The sequence below is a fragment of the Bubalus bubalis genome, chromosome 6 (assembly GCF_019923935.1).
Source record: "Bubalus bubalis isolate 160015118507 breed Murrah chromosome 6, NDDB_SH_1, whole genome shotgun sequence".
Lineage (NCBI taxonomy): Eukaryota > Metazoa > Chordata > Mammalia > Artiodactyla > Bovidae > Bubalus > Bubalus bubalis.
This window is the reverse complement of record NC_059162.1, coordinates 50,347,874-50,373,267: the sequence shown is the minus strand read 5'-3', so window position 1 is coordinate 50,373,267 and position 25,394 is coordinate 50,347,874. Positions and strand designations below refer to the sequence as shown.

Sequence of the window (25,394 nt, the reverse complement as noted above, 5' to 3'; positions counted from 1 at the left end):
TTCCATAGTGACTGTATCAATTTACATTCCCACCAACAGTGTAAGACCATTCCCTTTTCTCCACACCCTCTCCAGCATTTATTGTTTGTAGACTTTTTGATGAGGGCCATTCTGACCGGTATAAGGTGATACCTCATTGTAGTTTTGATTTGCATTTCTCTAATAATGAGCATTGTTGAGCATCTTTTCATGTGTTTGTTAGCCATCTGTATGTCTTCTTTGAAGAAATGTCTGTTTAGGTCTTTTTCCCACTTTTTGATTGGGTTGTTTGTTTTTCTGGTATTGAGTTGTATGAGCTGCTTGTATATTTTGGAAATTAATCCTTTGTCAGCTGTTTCATTTGCTATTATTTTCTCCCATTCTGAGGGTTTTCTTTTCACCTTGCTTATAGTTTCCTTTGCTGTGCAGAAGCTTTTTTAAGTTTAATCAGGTCCCACTTGTTTACTTTTGTTTTTCTTTCCATTACTCTAGGAGGTGGGTCATAGAGGATCTTGCTTTGATTTATGTCATCGAGTGTTCTGCTTATGTTTTCCTCTAAGAGTTTTATAGTTTCTGGTCTTACATGTAGGTCTTTAATCCACTTTGAGTTTATCTTTGTGTGTGGTGTTAGGAAGTGTTTTAATTTCATTCTTTTACATGTAGCTGTCCAGTTTACCCAGCACCATTTGTTGAAGAGGCTGCCTTTGCCCCATTGTATATTCTTGCCTCCTTTGTCAAAAATAAGGTACCCATAGGTGCATGGGTTTATTTCTGGGCTTTCTGTCTTGTTCCATTGGTCTATATTTCTGTTTTTGTGCCAGTACCATACTGTCTTGATGAATGTAGCTCTGTAGTATAACCTGAAGTCAGGAAGCTTGACTCCTCCAGCTCCATTCTTCTTTCTCAAGACTGCTTTCGCTGTTCGGGGTCTTCTGTGTTTCCATATGACTTGTGAAATTTTTTGTTCTAGTTCTGTGAAAAATGCCATTGGTATTTTGATAGGGATTGCATTGAATCTGTAGATTGTGTTTGGTAGTATAGTCATTTTCACAATATTGATTATTCCTACCAAGGAACATGGAATATCCCTCCATCTGCTTATGTCTTTGATTTCTTTCATTAGTGTCTTATAGTCTTCTGTGTACAATTCTTTCATCTAGAAAAATGGTACTGAAGAATTTATTTACAGGACAACAGTGGAAAAGCAGACAGAGAACAGACTTACTGACATGGGGAGAGGGGAAGAGAGGGTGAGATAAATGGAAAGAGTAACATGGAAACTTATATTACCATATGTAAAATAGATAGTCAATGGGAATTTGCTGTATGGCTCAGGAAACTCAAACATGGCTCTGTATCAACCTAGAGGGGTGGGGTGGGAAGGGAGACAGGAGGGAGTTTCAAAAGGGAGGGGATATATGTATACCTATATCATATAGGCTGATTCATGTTGAGGTTTGACAGAAAACAGCAAAATTCTGTAAAGCAATTATCCTTCAATAAAAAATTAATTTAAAAAATGATGATGATTAGAGGAAACATTTCCATTATGGCTCACAGTAGCTAAAATGAAAAAGACTCACAGTATCAAGTTTTTAATGTTGTAGAGCAACTGAATTTTAATATATTTCTAGCAGGAGTATAAATTCATAGACCAGTTTGGAAAACTGTTTACCAATGTCTACTAAATTTAAATGTAAGTAACCCTGTGATCCAGAATCCATTCTAACAGAAGTGAAGGCCCATATCTATCAAAAAATATGTGCAAGGCTGCTCAAAGTAGCTGTATTCATAATTACTAAGTGTTCATTAATAGTAGAATCAATAAATATATTCACATTATGAAATATATGCATTAGTGAAAAAGATCAACTATAGCTGTTTAACAACAGAGATAACACAGATATAATGTTAAGCAAAGGAAGCCAGATGCAAAAGAATACTGTGTATTTACTTAAGAAATCAAAAATGGGCAAAATTAATGTGATGTTGAAAGTCCAAATAGTGCTTACCATTTTGAATAAAAAGTATTAACTGAGAGGGTGCACATGGAAGCTTTTTGGGTGCTAGAAATGTTCTATATTTAATCTGGATAGTAGTTATGTGGGTACATATGTAAGAATTGATGCTTTTGAATTGTGAATCAATCCTAAAGAAAATCAACCTGAGTATTCACTGAAAGGACTGTAGCTAAAGCTGCAGTACTTTGGCCACCTAATCCAAAGAGCCAACTCATTGGAGAAGATCCTGATGCTGGGAAAGATTGAAGGCAAAAGAAGAGGGCGGCAGAAGATGAGAGGGTTAGATAGCATCAGTGACTCATTGGACATGAATTTGAGCAAACTGGGAGATAGTGGAAGACAGAGGAGCCTGGCATGCTATACTCCATGGGTCCCAAAGAGTTGGAGATGATTTATGACTGAAAAAACAATATGTATATACAAATTCATTCACTTAAGATGAGCACTTTTATTTTAATGAAAAATTAAAATAGAAACTATATGTTAAATGTAAATAAATCTACAGAAGAATAGGTACAGTCTTAATGGAAGTTTAAAAATGTGCTCAAGATTTGTTTTAATCAGGTATGGCGAGATACACAGACATGGAAATGGCTGTCCTGAAGGAAGTTTTTATACTCACAAATTACTAGAAATAGGAGACATGACATGTCATGTAGAGGGGATCATACAAGGAAGTTTAAATATGAAGGTGTTTAGAAGACAGAGGGAGTAGGGAGAAAAACATGAACAAGAGATTTTACTGTGATTTCTGTGGGAAGAAATGGTTGAGGTTGAGTATTCAACCTTCAGATTGGCTAGTATGAATAATCTCGGTAGGCTGGCATGTAAGGCTGTCTTGAGTTGTCTGATACCTGGTCCTGGGGTGATTAGGACAGGAGACTATTGGCCTGGAGTGTGAGAGCCAGATAGAGGAATGGAGAGTAGGCTCTGGGTTGCTTAGTTTGTATATGAAAGGTGCACCCCCATGTGCATAGTCTACTAACCACTGAGAATTGGCTAGTGCTGGGAGGGCCAGTGTTCATAGGGTCAGTAAGACAACAGATGTCAAAACATCAGACTAAAATGATAATACAATGGAGAAAATAATAAAACTTCTTTGAAAGTCTTAAGAGAAGATCTAACTAATGAGGTATATACCATTTTTCTGTAAGGGAACCCAACATAAAGGTATCAGTTTTCTCCCAATAATTTATATATTCAGTACAATACCAACCAGTATCCTAACAAGTTTTGATAAAAGTTAATGAACCGACCCTAAAAATCGTGTGGAAGAACCAAAGTTCAAGGACAAATAAGGCACTTTCGAAGCTGTAGGCCAAGGCAGAGAACATGTCTATAGATAAGCAAGACTTCTAAAGTTATACTAATTAAGTCAATATGATATTTGTATATGTGTGCTTACTAAGTCACTTCAGTCGTGTCCGACTCTTTGTGAACCTATGGACTGTAGCCCTCCAGGCTCCATGGCTACTGTCCATGGGATTCTCCAGGCAAGAATACTAGAGTGGGTTGCCATACCCTCCTCCAGGGGATCTTCCCAATCTAGGAATTGAATCCCTATCTCATTATGTTTCCTGCATTGGCAGTCAAGTTCTTTACCACTAGTGCCACCTGGGAAACTCGATGTTGGTATAGGTATAAACAGAAGGTTAGTCGTACAGGACAAAGACCCTTAAGCAAAAACACATATGGTGGAATCTTGTTATGTAATAAGTGGCATTACAAATCAGGACAAAGGATGGATGAATCAATAATTTAGGTACTGGACAAACTGACATCAAGTGTTTCATTTGTGATATAGTGAGAAGGGTATAGCACCAGTTATGTGGTGTACCTCTCAAGAATGAATAGCCTGAAACTAGTTATGAGGAAACATCAGACAAGCTCAGCTTAGTCTTCTGTAAAACAACTGTTTATTCTTGAAAAATGTCAGAGTCATGAAGGACTAAGAAAAACTGAGAAGATGTTCCAGATTAAGACTAAAGAGACATGATAACTTAAAGCAATAAGTGATCCTGGATCAGAAAAAAGAAAATTCCATAAAGAAATTATTGGAATAATTAATAACATTTATATATAGTTGGACCATAAAGAAGGCTGAGCACCAAAGAATTTTTGCTTTCAAATTGTGGTGCTGGAGAAGACTCTTGAGAGTCTCTTGGACAGTAAGGAGATCAAATCAATCAGTTCTAAAGGAAATCAACCCTGAATATTCATTGGAAGGACTGATGCTTAACCTCCAATACTCTGGCTATATGATGTGAAGAGATAACTCATTAGAAAAGACCCTGATTCTGGGACAGCAGGAGGAGAAGTGGGCAACAGAATATGAGATGATTGGTTGGCATCACTGACTCATTGCACATAAGTTTGAGCAAACTCCAGGAGATAGGGAGATAGGGAAGGATAGGGAAGCTAGGCATGCTTCATTTCGTGGGGTTGCAAAGAGTGGGACAGACTTAGTGACTGAGTAACAACATAGTATCAATTTTAGATTTCTTAAATTTGATAGTTACTTATGGTTATATGAAACAATCTTCATATTCTTAGAAGATATGTGCTGAAGTATTTAGGACTGAAGTTTATTAATTACTCCAGAATATATAGTTCAGTGCAAAAATATCTCTCAAATGAGAGACGTAAAGCAGTGGTAGCAAATTGATAAAAATCCACATTAAGGGGTCACTGATTTAAAATTTTAAAAACAAAAACTTCAGAAAATGATGCTGAATGAATTGATTATTGATTAAAAAGTTAAAATAGATTGCTCATACAATACCTGCATTAAAAAAAAATTCCAGATGTATTAAAGGCCCAATTGTGAAAAGGAGAACTATTAGAAAAAATATAGGGGAATCTTTTCTATGTTGTATCACTGTAGGGAAGGATGTTTTAAAATGAGAGCCAGAAAACATAAACATTACAGGAAGAGATTGCTGTTGTTCCGTCACTAAGTCATGTCTTAGTGCAGCATGCCAGGCCTCCCTCACTATCTACTGGCGTTTGCCCAAGTTCACGTTCTTTGAATCAGTGATTCTATCCAACCGTCTCATCCTCTGCCACCCTCTTCTTCTTTTGCCTTCTGTCTTTCCCAGCATCAGGGTCTTTTCCAGTGAGTCGGCTCTTTGCATCAGGTGGCCAAAGTATTGGAGCTTCAGCTTCAGTCTTTCCAATGAATGTTCAGGGTTGATTTTCTTTAGGATTGACTGGTTTGATCTCCTTGCAGTCCAAGGGATTCTTCAGAGTCTTCTCCAGCACCACAGTTCAAAAGCATAAATTCTTCAGTGCTCAGCCTATTTTATTGTCCAACTGTCACATCCCTGCATGACTGTCGGAAAGATCACAGCTTTGACTATACGGACCGTTGTCGGCAAAATGATGTCTTTGCTTTTTAAATATGGTGCCTAGGTTTGTCATAGTTTTCCTTTTAAGAAGCAAGCAGCTTCTAATTTCATGGCTGCAGTCACCATTTGCAGTGATTTTGGAGCCTGAGAAGAGGAAATATGCCATGGCTTCTACTATTTCCCCTTCTATTTTCCATGAAGTGATTGAGCCAGGTGCCATGATCTTAGTTTTTTTTAAATGTTGAGTCTTAAGCCAGCTTTTTCACTCTTCTCTTTCACCCTCATCAAGAAGCTCTTTAGTTCCTCTTTGCTTTCTGCATAAGGGTGGTGTCATCTGCATATCTAAGGTTATTGATAGTCTCGGCAGTCTTGACTCCAGCTTGTAACTCATCTAGCCCAGCATTTCGCATGATATACTCTGCATATGTTTAATAAGCAGGATGACAATATACAGCCTTGTAATACTCCTTTCCCAATTTTGAACTGGTCAGTTGTTCCATGTAAGATTCTAACTGTTGCTTCTTGACTCGCATACAGGTTTCTCAGGAGGCAAGAGGGATGGCATGGGGTAGGGGATATACAGTAATAAAAGACAAAGAATCTGAAGAGATAAAGGATAGGAAGTTCAAATGGCCAATGAAACATGAAAGTTGCTTAACCTTACTGTCATCAAAAATGTAAATTAAAATTATAGTAAGTTTATAAAGCTACAGTCATTTCACGCTGTTATTTAATTGATTGGCAAAAGTTTTAAATTTGATAGTAACTACAGTAACTTACTGAACATTTATTGTGTGTAAATGCTTCTAAGTGCTTCTGGTGTGTAACTTACTTATTCCTCATACTGTCATATGAGATTGATAATACTCTGCATAAACAGATGAGGAAACCGAATTAGAAGTTAAAGTCACCCCATTAGAAAGTGGTAGAGGGAGAATTTGAACCGAAGTAACTGACTCTAGGCCCCAGGGAATTGAATACCATGCCAGATATAGTAGTGTAAAGTGGTTATTTAGAAAGATTATGGAAACAAGTTACGTTTCAAGTAATCTGTGAGATCTTGGGCAAGTTACTTAACCTCTCATTTTCTGATTTTGGGCACCTACTTTTTTTTCTTTTAATACTAAGAAGATTTAAAAAATTATTTATATTTTTGGTTGTGCTGGATCTTCGTTGCTGCAAGGTGACTGTCTCTAGTTTGCGGAGAACAGGGTGGGGGCTATTCTAGTCGCAGCGTGCAGGCTTCTCATTGTGGTGCCTTCTCTTGTTTCTACGCACAGGCTCTAGGTGCACAGGCTGAGTAATTGCAGACAGAGGAGCCTGACAGGCTACAGTCCATAGGGTGCAAAGAGTCGGACACAACTGAACTGACTTATCACACATGTGGGCCTCCAGTGTGCTTAGGTTTCAATAAACTCTCATATCTATTGCCAAGGAGCTATGCACCAGAGATGTTCATTGCAATACTGTATTAACTGGAAACAACCTTAGTGCCTAGCAACTAAAAAAATGGATGAACAAATTATACTATTTTTATACCACACAATAGTATACAGTAGATTTATTTAAAAATGAACTATAGTCACAGGGGTGAACATAGATAGATCTTGATGATAATTAATAAAAGTAGTCTGTAGAAGGACATATATATACATTGTGGTACCATTCATATGAAGTATAAAAACATGGAAAAAAGCCTAGAAGGGATGGGGTGGCAGGTGGGAGGGAGATTCTGGAGGGAAAGAACATATGTATACCTATGGCTGACTCAGGTTGATGTATGGCAGAAACCAACACAATATTATAAAGCAATTATCCTCCAGATAAAAATAAATTTAAAAGAAACATGGAAAAGAAAGTACAGTCCTTCATTGAATGTAAGATTACACAGATTTTAAGGTGTACCGTTATTTTCAGTTCAGTTCAGTTCAGTTCAGTCGCTCAGTTGCGTCCGACTCTTTGCGACCCCATGAATTGCAGCACGCCAGGCCTCCCTGTCCATCTCCAACTCCTAGAGTTCACCCAAACTCATGTCCATCGAGTCGGTTATTTTAGTAATCATTAAAAAATACCACCATGAAACTATGGTATGCCATCAGAATTAAAATAACCTACCAGTTTAAGAGGTGTTAAAAATGTGAAAACAGTGTGCCTCTTAAAATAGATAAGCTGTGATGTATTGTTTGTGGTTTTTTTGGTTAACCTATGAATATACAAAATGTATAATAATAAAAAGTTAGACTAGTGTTACCTCTGTGGTAGAAGTCAGGGTAATGGAATTTGGAGGGGAATACACAGGATTGTCAACTCTGTAATGTCTGTGATATTTTTTTGCTTAAGATAAAGGCTACGTTAAATAAAAATAGCGAAGAGTTTAAGATTCATAAAAGTTGGGTTGAGAATACATGGTTTATTTATCCATTCTTTTCTGTGTGGCTGAAAATGTTAAACCCTTTTTAAAGAAATTGTTGGTAAGGAAGAGTAGTTAAGTATAAAGTGGATAAGTTTGGCTTGAAAGATGACAGAGGAAAGCACATATCTGTGAAGGTTTTTGTTTGAGAAATGCTGCAGGTATCCTTTGCTCTCTGAATTCTAGCTATATCAATGAAGGAATGGAATATATTCTCTTAGATTTTCAAATAAATGCCCCCTTTTTTTTTAAATCTGAAACTTTGATCTAAGTAGTTAGCTCAGATAATCTGCAGTTGCTCTCCAAATTTAAGAACCTCTTATATTCAGAAAGTAAGAGATACTTTATTTTTTCTCTCTCTTTTAGAAAACACATTTTATCTTTATCTTTTAAAATATTTTTTTGGCTGTGCCACGTGGCATGTGGGATCTTAGTTCCTCCAACAAGAGATCAAACTCATGCCCTCTGGCATTGGAAACACAGAATCTTAACCATTGGACTGTCGGGAAAGTCCTGTGAGATACTTTGACTTGAATTTGTAAGCCCATAGAGAAGACTCTGAAAATATAAAAATAAAAATTCCTGAAAGGGAAGAACTAAGATCTAGAGTATAGATAAAGGAATTCACTTTGGATAAGAGAAGAGTTGCTAACTTTAAAATAATGGGGTTAAAAATAGGTTTGAATATAGAAAAAATTTTAGATATGGGTGTGAAATTGACCAAATGCCAGCCCAGTAGTCTCAGTTCAGTGTGAGAGATATGAGGAAAGGTCAGAATCAACTGAGAGGTGAGACAACGTGGTTGTCAGTGGTTGGATTTTGTTAAGATTTTGTATTTATATCAGTAAAAGTTACTGTCATTTGAAACACATTTAAAAAAATTACTTGGCCTTTGCAAAGATCACAAGATTTACTGAGTATTTTTAATATACTAGACCGTGGACTGTTTCTATAATACCTGATTTTTGAGATCTATCATACAGCCTCAGGCTACTTCCCTAATCTGTCTTTTCCAGATAGGAAAAAAAATTGCCAACACATAAAAATGTTTCAAAGTTTATAAGTATTTTATGTTCTGTTTTGTTTTTCATGTAGATATCTTATATTGAGGAAATTATTGTAGTCTAATCTTCATTTTTCATTTTAAGTCTTATACTCATTTTTTTAACACAGAGAAATCTGCTTCTCTCTAATTATTCCTTATAATTAAATACAAGTTACTTTGGAACTTAAGTACACAAGTACAGAGCATTCTTTACTTTTATTAATTATCCGTTTTTTAATTTTAGAGCTGAACGACAAAGGAATGAAGCACTATATAATGCTGAAGAGCTAAGTAAAGCTTTCCAACATTATAAAGAAAAAGTGGCTGAAAAGCTGGAAAAGGTAAGAGGCAACTGTGCAAATTCAGTGTTTTGTATTGTCCATATTCTGAAAATAAAGATAGACATAGAATATCTTTATTTATAGTTAAAGCAAGGAGTAATTTTTATGATCTCACTCATAATAATTGAAATAAAGAATGTATAATGATTAGTTAATATAATATTTACAGTCTTATAATGAGCATTAACTTTCTTATCCAAAGAAGGAAAAGAATGGAGATAAGAGAACAAACAAAATATAGAGAAAGATGAGATGAGTGAATAGTTTGGAGCTATAGAAGTAAAAGCAGGAAATTTGTTCCCATTACCTAAGTGAAAATGAAGGCAGAGTAGATTATGTAGCCTTTAATTGGTCTCTCTAGGTATAACACCCTGAGAGGGGCTCCACTTCTGTCTCAGGGGAAGGTTCCGTGAACAGGTTCTACATAGTAATATAGGGTTTAATTATGTTCATTGAATATATTCAAGTAATACCACATGACAATAAACCTGTTTGGAGGGAGCCCATGTTGGACATTCAGATAGATTCTTTATATCCTTAACTAATATTTATAAATTCTGTTCAAAGAAAGGTAGAAAGGGAAGAAATATTAACAATTAAAAGAATTAAGATTCCATTAGATTCTGAAGTTTTAAGTGTGAATTTAATAAGATCACTGTTTTGAAAGCCTTGGAAAAGGTCCCTGTGGGAAAGAAATACCGTAGAAAGGATTTTTTTTTTTTGGCCACACCACATGGCTTGTGGGATCTCAGTTCCCTGACCAGGGGTTGAACCCAGGCCTCTTGGCAGTGATATCATGGACTCCTAACCACAGAACTGCCAGGGAATTTTTAATAAGGTAATCTGGAGGGGGAGGTAGAATCCTTAGTATGAGGAATATCCTCCTGGAGAGGGAGGACTAAAGAGAGGAAAATGGAAGAGATGAGTTTTTTCACATGTCTCCTCAGGATGGTTGATTTCACAACTGCTCAGCATAGCCCTAGAATCTAACAAAGGAATTGGGGCTGATCTGTCCAGTCCTCTACTCTCACTCCTCAAATCTGGCTGCTTGACTTTTTATATCTTTTAAGTTTGGGGCTGTGATTCCATTGGGAGTATTCTGTGGCTAAAATTTCAAAAATTGCTTCTCTGGAACATTTGCCTTTTGTAACTTAATGTTACTAAAGTCAGTAACATTAGCTTTTAGTAACAATGTAGCTTGCCTTGTCAAGTTGTTTGCCTTATCCAGGTAAGACCGGAACAATTCTGCTTATAGGTCATAGTGCTATTGTCCCTCTCTTGAAGTTGTTAACTATTTATGGATAGGTGTTAATATTCCCCCTCTCTGTTCTTTATTCCTAGAAGTTCACTTTCTTCCTTTCACTACAAGGCTGGGGACTTAAACCTGTGGAGTACTTACTCCATTCTCCTGTTTATTTCTGAAATCACTGCATTTGAAATGGCTAAAACTTATGACCACATTAGTATGTCGACTTAAAACAGATTATTGTTTTAGGTTCAAGCTGAAGAAGAAATATTAGAGAAAAATCTAATTAATTGTGAAAAAGAAAATAAAAGGCTACAGGAAAAGTGTGGTCTGTATAAAAATGAACTTGAAATTCTAAAAGAGAAATTAAGGTACAGTATCCTATTATAGAAAAAGGATTTTTTGTGTGGAAGTAGAAGTAGCAGCAGAGTAAAAACTGAAACATTTAAAAATAGAATATTTTGTATTCTGTAATTATGGCTTTAAATTATGTAGAAAGATAGGCATTCATAACTAAGATTGTTTTCTACTTATAAGGTTAAGGTTATCAATGAATAAAACATGTGTTGATGTTAACATACTTAAATAGAGTAGTATGATCAACATTTTGCCTTGCATACATATAGAAAAAATTAACAGAGACCTAATGTCCTTGGAAGGAAAGTTATGACCAACCTAGATAGCATATTAGAAAGCAGAGACATTACTTTGCCAACAAAGGTCCATCTAGTCAAGGCTATGGTTTTTCCAGTGGTCATGTATGGATGTGAGAGTTGGACTGGGAAGAAAGCTGAGTGCTAAAGAATTGATGCTTTTGAACTGTGGTGTTGGAGAAGACTCTTGAGAGTCCCTTGGACTGCAAGGAGATCCAACCAGTCCATCCTAAAGGAGACCAGTCCTGGGTGTTCATTGGAAGGACTGATGCTAAAGCTGAAAAACTCCAATACTTTGGCCACCTCATGTGAAGAGCTGACTCATTGGAAAAGACTCTGATGCTGGGAGGGATTGGGGGCAGGAGGAGAAGGGGACGACAGAGGATGAGATGGCTGGATGGCATCACCGACCCAATGGAGATAAGTTTGAGTGAACTCCAGGAGTTGGTGGTGGACAGGGAGGCTTGGCATGCTGATTCATGGGGTCACAAAGAGTTGGACACAACTGAGCGACTCAACTGAACTGAATGTCCTTGTAATGTGGCCACATCAGCTAGTTAGTAGAATATATATTCTTCAGATTAGGAGGAATCACCTAGTTTAATCTTCTCATTTCAAGATGTAAAAAATGTGAAAAAGGGAACTGATGAAATTCAGTTACAGTTCTAAAATAAGGTTGTTCTAATGTTTGACATGTTTATATATATTAAAAAATAATGCTGATAATTTATTAATAGTTAATTAGATTTTACCTTTTTGAGTTGTGGCTAATAGTTCATGATTTTTCCTTATACTTTCTAAAACTTGATGCTGCAAAATATTGTGTTAGGACTTTAGAGTTACTCTCCTGTCGTACACTTTTTAAAAGGGAGCAGAAATGCTTCCAAAATAGTGGAGTTATTCTGTCCAATTACTGTGAAACACTGGGCAAGTTTCATTTTTCTTTGCCTCATTTTCCTTATCTTTAATCAGGGAGTAACAATAGTACCGGCCACATAAAGTTGTGAGTGCCTAACATGCAGAAGATAGGCACTCAGTAAATGTGAGCATGTTTCAGGATTAAGCTTTAAAATATCTTAAAAGTGAGATTGATTAACTAACATGATTATTGAAAGTGAATGTTTAATTTTCATTTTTATGCTTTTTTCTTCATAGGCAGTTAAAAGAAGAAAATAATAATGGGAAAGAAAAATTAAGGATCATGGCAGTGAAAAATTCAGAAGTCATGGCACAACTAACTGAATCTAGACAAAGTATTCTGAAGCTAGAGAGTGACTTAGAGGACAAAGACGAAATACTTAGAGAAAAATTTTCTCTAATGAATGAAAACCGAGAATTAAAAGTTCGTATTGCAACACAGAATGAGAGACTGGATTTGTGTCAGCAGGAAATAGAAAGTTCGAGGGTAGAACTGAGAAGTTTGGAAAAAATTATGTCCCAGTTGCCTGTAAGTATGTGACAAGGAAAATTTTACCTAAGTGCTTTATAAGAGATCATGATTTTGTTGTTGCTTTATTACCTTCCATTGTTTTCCTTATATACCTGCTTTCAGTCATCAGTTCTTTTCTATCTCATCCTTTTGTCTTTTCTGAACTTAACCTTTCTACTGTTCTACCCTGTCTCAATCTCTTTTATGCCATGTATATGAATGCCATCAAATTTTTAAAAACAGTTTTATTAAAGGAACTTTTATATACCACAATATTCACCTATTTTAAGTATACTATTCAATGATTTTAGGTAAATCTGTAAGTATGGAAACAATCATCACAATCCCATTTTCATATATTTCTATCCCCCAAAGGCCTCTTGTGCCCATTTATAATTAGTCTCAGTACTGTGATGCTGTGAAAGATTGAAGGCAGGAGGAGAAAGGGGACACAGAGGATGAGATGATTGGATGGCATCACTGACTCAATGGACAAAAGTTTGAGCAAACTCCAGGAGGTCGTACCCTGGAGAGGGAAATAGCAACCCACTCCAGTATTCTTGCCTGAAAAATCCCATGGACAGAGGAGCCTGATGGGCACAGTCCATGGGATTGCACAGATATGGGGTCAGGTACAACTTAGCATCTGAACAACAACAACCCATCCCCACTCCGAGGGGATCCACTCTTCTGCCTCTAGAGATTTGTCTTTTCTGGACATTTCATATAACTGAATTATACAATATGTGGTCTTTTGCATTCTTAATGTTTTTGAGGATTTTTCATTGTGATATGTATCAGTATTTCATTTCTTTCTGTTGTTTAATACTATTCCTTTGTATGGATCTGCCACATTTATTCATTCACCTATAGGAGGATGTTTGGGTTTTCTCCACTTTTGGACTGTTATAAATGATGCTGTTTTGAATATTTGCTTACAAGTCTTCATCCACAGGTTTCTCTTGAGTAGATACCTAGAAGTAGATTTGCTGAGTCATGTGGTAAATTTATGCCAAATTGTTTTCCAAAGTGGCTGCACCACTTTAATTCTCACCAGCAATATATGAGGATTTCTGTTACTCTGCATCTTCAGTTCAGTTCAGTTCAGTCGCTCAGTCCTGTCCGACTCTTTGTGACCCCATGAATCTCAGCACACCAGGCCTCCCTGTCCATCACCAACTCCCGGAGTTCACCCAAAATCGTGCATCAAGTGGGTGATGCCATCCAGCCATCTCATCCTCTGTCGTCCCCTTCTCCCTCTGCCCCCAATCCCTCCCAGCATCAGGGTCTTTTCCAATGAGTCAACTCTTCACATGAGGTGGCCAAAGTACTGGAGTTTCAGCTTTAGCATCAGTCCTTCCAATGAACACCCAGGACTGATCTCCTTTAGGATGGACTGGTTGGATCTCCTTGCAGTCCAAGGGACTCTCAAGAGTCTTCTCCAGCACCACAGTTCAAAAGCATCAATTCTTCGGTGCTCAGCTTTCTTCATAGTCCAACTCTCACATCCATACATGACCACTGGAAAAACCATAGCCTTGACTAGACGGACCTTTGTTGGCAAAGTAATATCTCTGCTTTTGAATGTGCTATCTAGGTTGGTCATAACTCTCCTTCCAAGGAGTAAGCGTCTTTTAATTTCATGGCTGCAGTCACCATCTGCAGTGACTTTGGAGCCCCAAAAAATAAAGACTGACACTGTTTCCATTGTTTCCCCATCTATTTCCCATGAAGTGATAGCCAACATTTATTCTTGTCTGTCTTTGATTACAGCCGTATTAATGAGTATTAATTGATATCCCATTGTGGTTTTAATTTTCATTTCCCTGTTGACTGTTGAACAGCTCTTCATATACCTTTTAGAATTGTTTTTATGGTAGCATGTGGCCACCTTTTCTCTGAGTTACAGATTTGACCATATTTATAAATGAGGTTAGGAAGAAAAGTATACTTGTATCAGAAATTTGTTATTGATAGGTATAAAATAAAGGTGAGATCAGAAGAAAAGGTATAGATAAATGTGTCATGGTTGGTTTTACATATGAATGGATGGTAGATTTTTATCAGTTTTAAACTGTCATGGATTTAGGATGCTGAAAGAGACCTTAGTAATCATTCAATTCAATACCATCATTTTATTGGTAAAGAAATGTACCCAAGGAAATAAATAATTTATCCTGCTAGTGAGTGGCAGAATTAAAACCAGACAGAATTCTTGGTTTCCATCCCCCTGAAATATCTACTTTCCTAGGATGCTGATTATTTGCTTAAATTTTTAATTGTACTGATTACTTGTAAAATTTGGTAATAATAAAATACAGGTAGCATTCATTTTAAATTGATGCTTTCATTTGACTTAATATGAGGAATTACCTGATATGTGGTTCTGAAAGTCAAGTGGTAATACATGCTTGATATCCTATATAACATGGTTTGGAAATGTGAATTTAGAAAAATTTTTCTATTCCTAAAAAGTGTGATTTGGTTATAGTTTGAAGGTAGTAGTCATTAAGTGCTTACCTTGCCCTTTTAATAACTAATTTTTTAAATTCTCTATTCAAAACATACAGCATACATACAGAGATCAATGTAGTACATTTGCTAAATCTGGGAAATATTTTGATATCTACTGCAGAATAAAGTCTTTTAGGGAGATAAAACCTCATTATATATTTTGTTAATCCCGATTCACTTCTCTCCTCAGAGGTAGCCACTGTTCTGAAATTCATATGTATCCTTCTTGTCCATATTTTAAATATTGCCCCATATAGATATATCCAGGAAAAAAATAGAGTTTAGTGCATTTTTGAAAATTCTATATATGCCTCTCTTGCTTTTCATTCCATGTTATGAAATATCTCCATAATGATTTATATAATGGAGATTTAACTATTATAGTTTTCCCATTAATATTTTATAATGTATAATAAATTTATGTATTCTATTGATGACTGTTAGATTATTTCTGTCCATGAAATTTTTCAGACTTGAAGTTCTGCATAAAAAATGATTATGTCATAGGTATTATAAGTTTATATATCTTTGTTTTTAAACTTGCAGTTAAAAAGAGAAATATTTGGTTTTAAATCACCTCTTTCTAAGCACCAGATGAGCAGTTTGTCAAATAAGCAAGACAATTACATTGGCTGCTGTGAGACAAATAAAATGGTGATTTCGGAATTGAGGTATGGTTTTCAGATCCTGAAGTTGTAGCAAATACAATGTTTTTAAAAAATTGGTAATTAAGATCTTTGATTAAATTGAAAAATATGCAGAGAAGTCTAGAGAATGTTTTAACAAATATCTATATTTCCACATGAGTTTGAGCAAGCCTAGGAATTGGTGGTAGACAGGGAAGCCTGACATGCTGCAGTCCATGGGGTCACAAAGAGTCGGACAGGACTGTTAGACTGAACTGAACTGAACTGGTATTTCCACGATGAAGGTTGATTCTTCTTAACATTTTTTGATACTTTTTTTCAAATCTGTTTCTTTAAATGAAAAGTAAAACATTACAGGATGGATAATTCCCTTAATCCTTAACACCAGTCCCATTCTCCTCCTAATTATCTACTATCATGAGTTGGGTATCTACTCTTCAGTTCATTTGTGCATGTTTACACTCATATGCATAAATATGCTGTTTTTATATTGTTTGTAATTTTGCTTTTTCACTTAGCATCATTTTTAAATTCTTCCATGTTGAGGTAGGTAGGTGGAATGATTGTTCAATGGATGGATTAGTATTGTTAGTCTAGTTTTAATAGAAATGTAAGCGTCTATCTTATAACTTCATCACAATTTATCTGTTCCTTTATTTATATAGTTACCTTACAGTAAGTCTCCTACATACAGTCAAGTTCCATTCCAAGAGTGTGTTCTTAAGTCCAACAAAGTTAACCTAGGTACCCAACTAATACAATCTGCTATATAATATATATATTTTATATATATATAAACTATAATAGGTTTATAATACTTTTCACACAAATAATACATAAAAAAACAAACACAAAAAAGAAAAAAATTTAATCTTACAGTACAGTAGCTTGAAAAGTACAGTAGCACAGTACAATAGTTGGCATACAGGGGTTGGTATCAAGTGAACAGGCAAGATGAGTTACTAACTGAAGGAGGGAGAGGTGGGAGATGGTAGAGTTGAAAGATCATCAGCAATAGAAGATGGAGGGCAAGCTGCAATTTCACTCACGTCTGACATTGATGGCACAGGTTCTTGTTCCTTGCTGGATCCAGTTCTACCTCTTGAAAAAAATGTTTCAGTGATGTCTGGGTAGTAACTCTTTTTTTCTCATCATAAATGACACAGTAGCACTGGATTGCATTCTGAACAGCTGCTGCCATCTTCATGTACTGTTCTACATTTGGGTCCTGTGCCTTAAAAACTAACAGTGCCTCCCCAAATAAAATTCCCTTGCCATTTCCTGCATCGTGAATCTCTTTAGTTCTTCAGTTACTTCTTCTTCCTCTTGTGTCTCGTTGTACTTTCTCCAATTCCATCAGGTGTTCAGTGAAGTTGTCCTCTTGTAGATATAGCTGTAGGTTCTTGCTGAGAGTCATTAAGTTGCTGAAGACCTCTTTGGACTCCTCATCCACCTTCTCAAATCCACAAAAATTGTGAACAAACTGTGGGCAAAGGTTCTTCCAACCCCCATTTATAATAACAGCCATTAAGTCACACCAAGCAAAGTCATTGTTTTTTATGGCCTATCCGATGACTCCCAGTGTTAGGCACTCAGTCATGTTCAATTCTTTGCAGCCCCATGAACTATAGCCCGCCAGGCTCCTCTGTCCATGGAATTCTCCAAACAAGAATACTGAAGTGGGTACCCATTCCCTTCTCCAGGGGATCTTCCCAACCCAGGGATCAAACCCAGGTCTCCCATAGTGCAGGCAGATTCTCTACTATCTGAGCCTCCAGGGAAACCCTTATGACCTATAGTCACTGTTTTTTATGTTATAGTCCTTCCAAAATTGTAGCAAGGTTGTTCCTGATTTGTCATTCACCTTTACTGTTTGATGAAAAAAGTCTGACATAAATAATATTTCTTGAAAGTCTCTATAACTCCCTGGTCCTTAGGTTGGATGAGCAACATAGTGTTTGTTGGCAGATGCACTACTTTGATGTTAGGATGATAGCTGCCCATGAATGGGGAATGGCCTGGAGCATTGTTAAGCAGCAAAAGAATATTGAATGGACATCCTTCTCCAAGCAAAACCATCCTGGAAAACAGCGTGTGTAACCCAGGCTTTAGGGTTAGTCTTCCACACAACAGGAAAAGAACCCTTGGCTATGTTTTTAAGGGCTCTTGAGTTCTCTGAATAATGAACTGAGAGACTTCAGCTTCGTATTGCTAAAAGTGTTACCCCTAAATAATAGTTATCCTATCCTTTGCTGCTTTTATAGTCTGCCATCAACATTTTCTCCTCACTGACATAACTTCGGTTTGGCATTCTCTTCCAGTACAGTCCTGTCTCATCCACATTAAAAACCATCTTGGGTAAATACATGCCTTCATCAATAATTTCTCAGAAGCATTTCAGGAAATTCCTGGGTAGCTACCATATCTGCATTCACTGCCTCACCACTTACTTTTACCTTGTGAAAATTGGCTCTAGCCTTGAATTGGTGAAGCCAGCCATGACTGGCTTTTAAAGATGTGCCCAATAGCGGCTCAGATGGTAAAGCGTCTGCCTACAATGTGGGAAACCTGGGTTTGATCCCTGGGTCAGGAAGATCCTCTGGTGAAGGAAATGGCAACCCACTCCAGTACTCTTGCCTGGAAAATCTCATGGATGGAGGAGCCTGGTAGGCTACAGCCCGTGGGGTAGCAAGAGTCAGACACAACTTAGCGACTTCACTTTCACTGTTTTTTTGCTGTGTTAAAGTCTTCATAAAGGCTTTTAGCTTTTTCTTGAATCAGCATTAAACTGAGCAGGCCTTGACACTGATGCTTATCTTGCCTCCACACACCAAGAAGTCTATCTCTTCCATCACTTTTCCATGCTTCTTTCATATTGTCGACATCATCAGCACAGTGGACTTCACGTTCCATAACTTTGTCCATTTTCTTTGGAATTGTGCCAATGGTTGAGCAATTCATGTTACAAGAACTAGCGATGTCTCCCATCTTTTTGACTCCACTCTAAATTATTTTCACTTTTGTTTCCAACATCATCACTTGGAGCTTCTTAACACCTATATCACCACTGCTTTTATGCTTGTTTCTGGACATCCTGAACTTGAAATAAAGATAATGTACTACCATACTGTATGCAGTACTCTACAGTAAAGGATACAAAAGCACAACCCCTTGCAAGAGGATGCACACACATGACAGTGCACCAGACTTGTCAACTAACTTGTGATTGGACATGAGAATGCACATTCGCATCTTTGTAAGTTTGCAACCTGCAGGAGACTTACTGTATGTATAGTTTTCGTCTGCTAAAAATAATGCTGTGAGGTATATATACATGTTTCCTGTATAATATGTGAGTTTCCCTAGCAGATGTTTCTAAAAGTAGAATTGCTGGGTCATAGGGTGGGTACTATCCAGTTTCTAAAGTAACTGAACCTGTTTACAATGTATTCAGTGGTTTGTAAGATTTTCTGTATCCTGGCCAATAGTTGACTAATATCAGAGTTTTAATTAAAATTTTTTTAATTTGAAATGGAAAAATGGGATGTGATATTTTTACAGAATCTTTCTAATGCTTTTTGGTTTATTTTCTTTTCTGCCAGGATTAAACTTGCAATAAAAGAGGCAGAAATTCAGAAGCTTCAGGCAAACCTGACTGCAAATCAGTTATCTCACAATCTTACTGCTTGTAATGACTACCAAGAAGGTCGCAAATTAAACAGTTTAGAAATAGAAGCTGTAAAACTAGGTAATCAACTAGGTATGTTCAGTTCTTTTAATAAATTGTAATTAGAGTTCTTTATGATGTTTTTTTTTTAATGACTAGATCACAGTGTCATGTGTACTTTTTGTTGTTTTTGCATGTGGGGTCTATTGGTTTCTATTATCAAACATACCTGATAATCTGTTAGTACTACTTAGTGTTGATAAGACAGTAAAAAATTATTTCAAAATTATTAAATGTTGCATCATTCTTTAAAAATACACTTTTTTAAAGTAAGATTTCCTTACATTTTATGATGCATCCATCTAAAATATGAAATTCAGTACATTTTGTCAAAGGTTTGTTTTTTCATATGTATATACCCTTGTTACCATCACACAGTTAACACATACAGTAGTCCCTGCCTATCCTCCCAGGATATGTTCTAAGACCTCCAGTGAATGCCTGAAGCTACAGATGGTACTGACCCCTATATACTACGAGGTTTTTTCCTGCACATACAAATGATAAAGTTTAATTTGTCAATTAGGCACAGTAAGAGGTTAACAACAATAACTAACAATAAAATAGAATAATTATAACAGTATACTATAATAAAAGTTATAGGAATGTGGTCTCTCTGTCTTTCCCTCTATTGTACACTTTTAAATGGATTTTTCATCTTCACACGTTGTGGCTGTAACTTTTGTAGTTTGACCTATAATAGCAAAATTAGCACAAATTTCTTTTTCACAATTTTGTGGACAGAAGATTCTTACTATAGATCTTAGCACCCTCAGCATATAACTTTTTTCTTTTCTTATTAAATCTAGAACTTTCACCTTTTCACTGAAGCATATTACAGCTTCTTTTTGGAATATTTGGATTTCTAGCATTACTACTCTTGCACTTTGGGACCATTATTAAGTAAAATAAGTATTACTTGAACACATGCGCCATGATACTGCAACAGTTGATTTGATAACCTAGTTGACCACTAAGTGGCTAAAAGGCACAATACCAGGACAAAGGGATTATTTACATCCTTGGCAATTTGGAGCTGGATGACAAGGGACAGTATAAGATTTTATCACACCACTCAGAATACCACACAGTTTAAAACTTAGGAATTGTTTATTTCTGGAATTTTCCATGTATTATAGCCAAGCCTTAGTTGACAGCAGGTAACTGAAACCTCAGAATGTGAAACTGAGGATAAAAGAGGACTGCTGTATAATATTTCCTTCAGGTTCCATATATTCCTTCCCAGTTACTCTGGGCTTAATATTCTCTTCTTTTCAAAATTTTCTTAAAGTGAAAGCTTAGATTATTGACTTTAAATCTTCCTTTTCAAAAGTATTTAAGGGTATAATCTTACTTTTAGGCAATACTTCAGCTGTATCTTCAGCTAATTAAAATTAGCTGTATAACTTACTTTTAGGTAATGTTTACATTTTATTCATGTCTTATAATATCTTACATTTTATTATGTCTTATAATATCTCCTATGTGTGTTTATTTCCAAATATTTAGTCATTTTCCAGATATCTCTGTTATTAGTGGTGGACATTAGGTTGTTTTCATTAAACAAATGAATTCATGAAAGAACCTGATTTGAATTTTTTAAATGTTTTTTGAAGCTCAGTTTATTGGCCAGCATATGGTCTCTCTTGATGAATATTCCTGGTTCACTTGAAAAAATTCTGTATTCTGTAATTATTGGGTGAAATTTTTTTTGCAGTTCTTTTGAGATATAGTTGACATACAGCACTGTGTATAGCTGCTGCTGCTACTGCTGCTAAGTCACTTCAGTCATGTCCGACTATGTGCAACCCCATAGATGGAAGCCCACCAGGCTCCCCCGTCCCTGGGATTCTCCAGGCAAGAAGACTGGAGTGGGCTGCCATTTCCTTCTCCAATGCATGAAAGTGAAAAGTGAAAGTGAAGTCGCTCAGTTGTGTCCGACTCTTAGTGACCCCATGGACTGCAGCCTACCAGGCTCCTTCATCCGTGGGATTTTTTTCCAGGCAAGAGTACCGGAGTGGGGTGCCATTGCCTTCTCCGACTGTGTATAGCATAATGACTTAATTTACATATATTATGAAATGATCACAGTAAATTGGTTAACATACATCATCTTGTAAATATACCAAAAAATAAAAAGGAGAATGTCTTAAGATCTACTCTGTTAACAACTTTCTAATATACAATAGTATAACCTATTGTCATTGTATTGTACATTAGGACCAGCTTTTATTTTTAACATACTTGGTTCTTAACCAGTAATTAACATGAATAAACCACTGTATAGAAGAAAACTTGAAGTATTTGTAATACCGTTAAGTATCCTATATACAAACCTTCAAGCTGCAAACTTTGAAAGATGCGAGCATGCATTTGCATGTCCAATCACATAAATTAGTTCACATGTCTGGCATACATTGTCACATGTGTGCATCCTCTACAAGTGGCTGTGCTTTTGTGTCCTTTACATTATAGAGTACAGTATCTTTCTTTCAAGCCCAAGATGTCCAGTGCAGTACAGTTCAGTTCAGTCGCTCAGTCATGTCCGACTCTTTGCGACCGCATGAATCGCAGCACGCCAGGCCTCCCTGTCCATCACCAACTCCTGGAATTCACTCAAACTCACGTCCATCGAGTCAGTGATGCCATCCAACCATCTCATCCTCTGTCGTCCCCTTCTCCTCCTGCCCCCAATCCCTCCCAGCATCAGAGTCTTTTCCAATGAGTCAACTCTTCACATGGGGTGGCCAAAGTACTGGAGTTTCAGCTTCAGCATCATTCCTTCCAAAGAACACCCAGGATTGATCTATAGAATGGACTAGTTGGATCTCCTTGCAGTCCAATGGATTCTGAAGAGTCTTCTCCAACACCACAGTTCAAAAGCATCAATTCTTCAGTGCTCAGCTTTCTTTACAGTCCAACTCTCACATCTATACATGACTACTGGAAAAACCATAGCCTTGACTAGACAGACCTTTGTTGGCAAAGTAATGTCTCTGCTTTCTAATATGCTATCTAGGTTGGTCATAACTTTCCTTCCAAGGAGTAAGCGTCTTTAATTTCATGGCTGCAGTCACCATCTGCAGTGATTTTGGAGCCCCCAAAAATAAAGTCTGACACTGTTTCCACTGTTTCCCCATCTATTTTCCATGAAAAGATGGGACCAGATGCCATGATCTTAGTTTTCTGAGTGTCCAGAAGTGAGCATAAAAGCAGTGGTGATGTAGCTGGTACTGCTAACAGGTACCAGCTGTTATACTGTACCACTGTACTTTCCAAAGTACTGTACTGTAAGTTTAAAAATGTTTATTTATTTATTTATTTTTTAAGTATTTGTGTGAAAAATAGCTGATCACAGCTGCCTTTGTTGGACTTACGAATGTGCTCTCAGAATGGAACTCATTTATATGTAGGGGACTTACTGTAATAGCAGATCAGTTGAATTCCTTATATGTGAATATATAGATTATTAAGTAGTCTTTTTAAGACTCTCTTCATTTTGTTTATTTATTGTTTTTAAAAATTTGAATATTGCCCCTTTCTTCTTCCTTTTTTTTTCTGTCTTTATTGTAAATAAAGTAAATGTAATTGACCTACAACATTATGTTAGTTCAAGCTGTAAAACATAATGATTGGACATTACAAAATCACCATGATAAGTCTAGTTACCATTTGATGCCATACAATGTTACTAGGATATTATTGACTGTATTGTCCATACTGTACCTTTTATCTCCATGATTCATTTGTTTTGTAACCGAGTTTGTGCCTCTTAGTCTCTCTCACCTATTTCACTTATCTCCTTCCCCTTCCCCCTTCCCAACTGCAACCACCAGGTGGTTCTCTGTATGTATGAGTCTGTTTCTGTTTTGTTATGTTTGTTCATTTGTTTTGTTTTTTAGATTCCATACGTAAATTTTATATGAATGAAATAATACAATATTTGTCTAGCTTATTTTACTTATCATAATACCCTCTATATCAATCCATGCTGTTGCAAATAATCAGGATTTCACTCTGTTTTATGACTAATATTCTATTTTATAAATACATTCTGTATATACACCTTCTTTATCCATTTATCAATTGATGGACACTTAGGTTGCTACTATATCTGGTCTGTTGTAAAATAGGCTGCAATGAATATAGGAGTACAGATACATTTTCTAACTAGTATTTTATTTTCTTCAGAAGCATACCCAAAAGTATAATTACTGGGTCATATGGTGGTTTTAAAGATTAAAAAAAGGTACCCCCATACTGTTTTCAACAGTGTCTCTACCAATTTATACTCTCTCTAGTAGTGCACTAAAAGTGCACTTCTCTACACATTCTTGTTGTTCCACATTCAGTTGTTATTTGTTGTGTTTTTGATAATAACCATTCTGATAGGTTTGAGGTAGTTCATTGTGGTTTTGATTTGTGTTTCCCCGATGATAAATGTTGTTGAGCATCTTTTCATGTACCTGTTGGCATCTGTATATGTTCTTTGGAAAAATGTCTATTCATGTCCTCTGCCTGTATTTAAAATCAGGTTGTTTTAGTGATATTGAGCTGTGTGAGTTCTTTGTATATTTTGGATAATAACCCCTTATCAAATTATATCATTTGCAAATATCTCCTCCTATTCAGTAGGATGCCTCATTTTGTTGATAATTTCATTCATTGTGCAAAAGCATTTTAGTTTGATGTAGTCCTACTTGTTTATTATTGCTCTTGTTTTCCTTGCCTGAGGAAGGAAATATTCCTTCCCAAAAATATTGCTAAGACTAATGTCAGAGAGCTTACTGCCTGTGTTTTCTTCTAGAAATACTATGATTTCAGATCTTATCTTTGTCTTTACTCCATTGTGAGTTTATTGTTGTATGTGGTTTAAGAAAGTAGTCCATTTAGATTCTTTTGCATATCTCTGTCCATTTATTAGAGGGGCTGTCTTTTTCCCATTGTATATTCTCTCTCCTTTGCCATAGATTAATTGAACATAAAATGTGAATTTATTTTTGGGCTATCTACTTTGTTCCATTGAACTGTGTGTCTAGTTTCGTGCCAGTACCATACCATTTTGATTACTGTAGATCTGTAGAATAGTTTCAAATCATAGAGCATGATACTCTGAGCTTTGTTCTTCTTTCTTTAGACTGTTTTGGCTGTTTGGGATTTTTTGTGTTTCCATACAGATTTTCTTTCAGATAATATCCAGAAGTGGAATTGCTAGATCTTATGGTAGTTCTGTTTTTAATTTTTTGAGGAACTGCCATACTGTTCTTCATAGTTACTGTGCCAATTTACATTCCCACCAGCAGTATACAGAGTTCATTTTTTTCAACATCCTTACCAATAGTTGTTATATCTCATCTTTTTTATACAGCCTTTCTAACAGCTGTCAAGTGATACCTCACTGTGAGTTTTTTTCGTAATTTTTTGATTTAATTTAATCTTTTTCCCATTCTTATTCAAGTTTTCTTCCTATTTAGGATATTACAGAATATTGAGTAGAGTTCCTTGTGCTATATATATAGTAGGTCCTTGTTGGCTATCTTTTTTTTTTAATTGAAAAATAATAGTTAATTTACAATGTATCAATCTCTGCTGTAGGCAAAGTGACTCAGTTATACACAAATATACATTCTTTTTTATATTCTTTTTCATTATAGTTTATCACAAGATAAACTATACTGAATATAGTTACCTGTACTATTCAAATTAGAATCTTTTTCTTCTGTTATTGTAGTTTTGATTTAGATTTTCATGATGCTTAGTGTTATTTGTACCTATTGGCCATTGGTGTCTTCTCTGGAAAAATGTCTGTTCAGATTCTCTTCCTTTATTTTTGGTGTTGAGTTGTGATTTTTTAAATATGTTCAGACTATTAACCTCTTATCAGATAAATGATTTGAAAATATTTTCTCCCATTCCATAAGTTGGCTTTTCATTTTGTTGATGGTTTCCTTTGCTATATAGGCACCTTTTAGTTTGATATAGTCCTGCTTATTTGGTTTTGCTTTTCATGTAAAATGCAAAAAAAAAAGAAAAAT

At 36.0% G+C, this 25,394-nt stretch overlaps 1 protein-coding gene across 18 annotated transcripts in view; it reads left to right on the top strand.

Moving 5' to 3' along the window:
• Positions 1 to 25,394, top strand: part of CCDC18 (coiled-coil domain containing 18) — a 112,264-nt gene that overhangs the window by 22,857 nt on the left and 64,013 nt on the right. For all 18 annotated transcript variants that reach the window (XM_045166087.1, XM_045166091.1, XM_045166090.1 and 15 more), the window contains 5 exons: positions 9,047 to 9,143; positions 10,639 to 10,760; positions 12,198 to 12,489; positions 15,532 to 15,656; positions 19,235 to 19,392. In XM_045166087.1, coding sequence (XP_045022022.1) covers positions 9,047 to 9,143; positions 10,639 to 10,760; positions 12,198 to 12,489; positions 15,532 to 15,656; positions 19,235 to 19,392 — 794 coding nt within the window. The remainder of the gene's footprint in view (positions 1 to 9,046; positions 9,144 to 10,638; positions 10,761 to 12,197; positions 12,490 to 15,531; positions 15,657 to 19,234; positions 19,393 to 25,394) is intronic.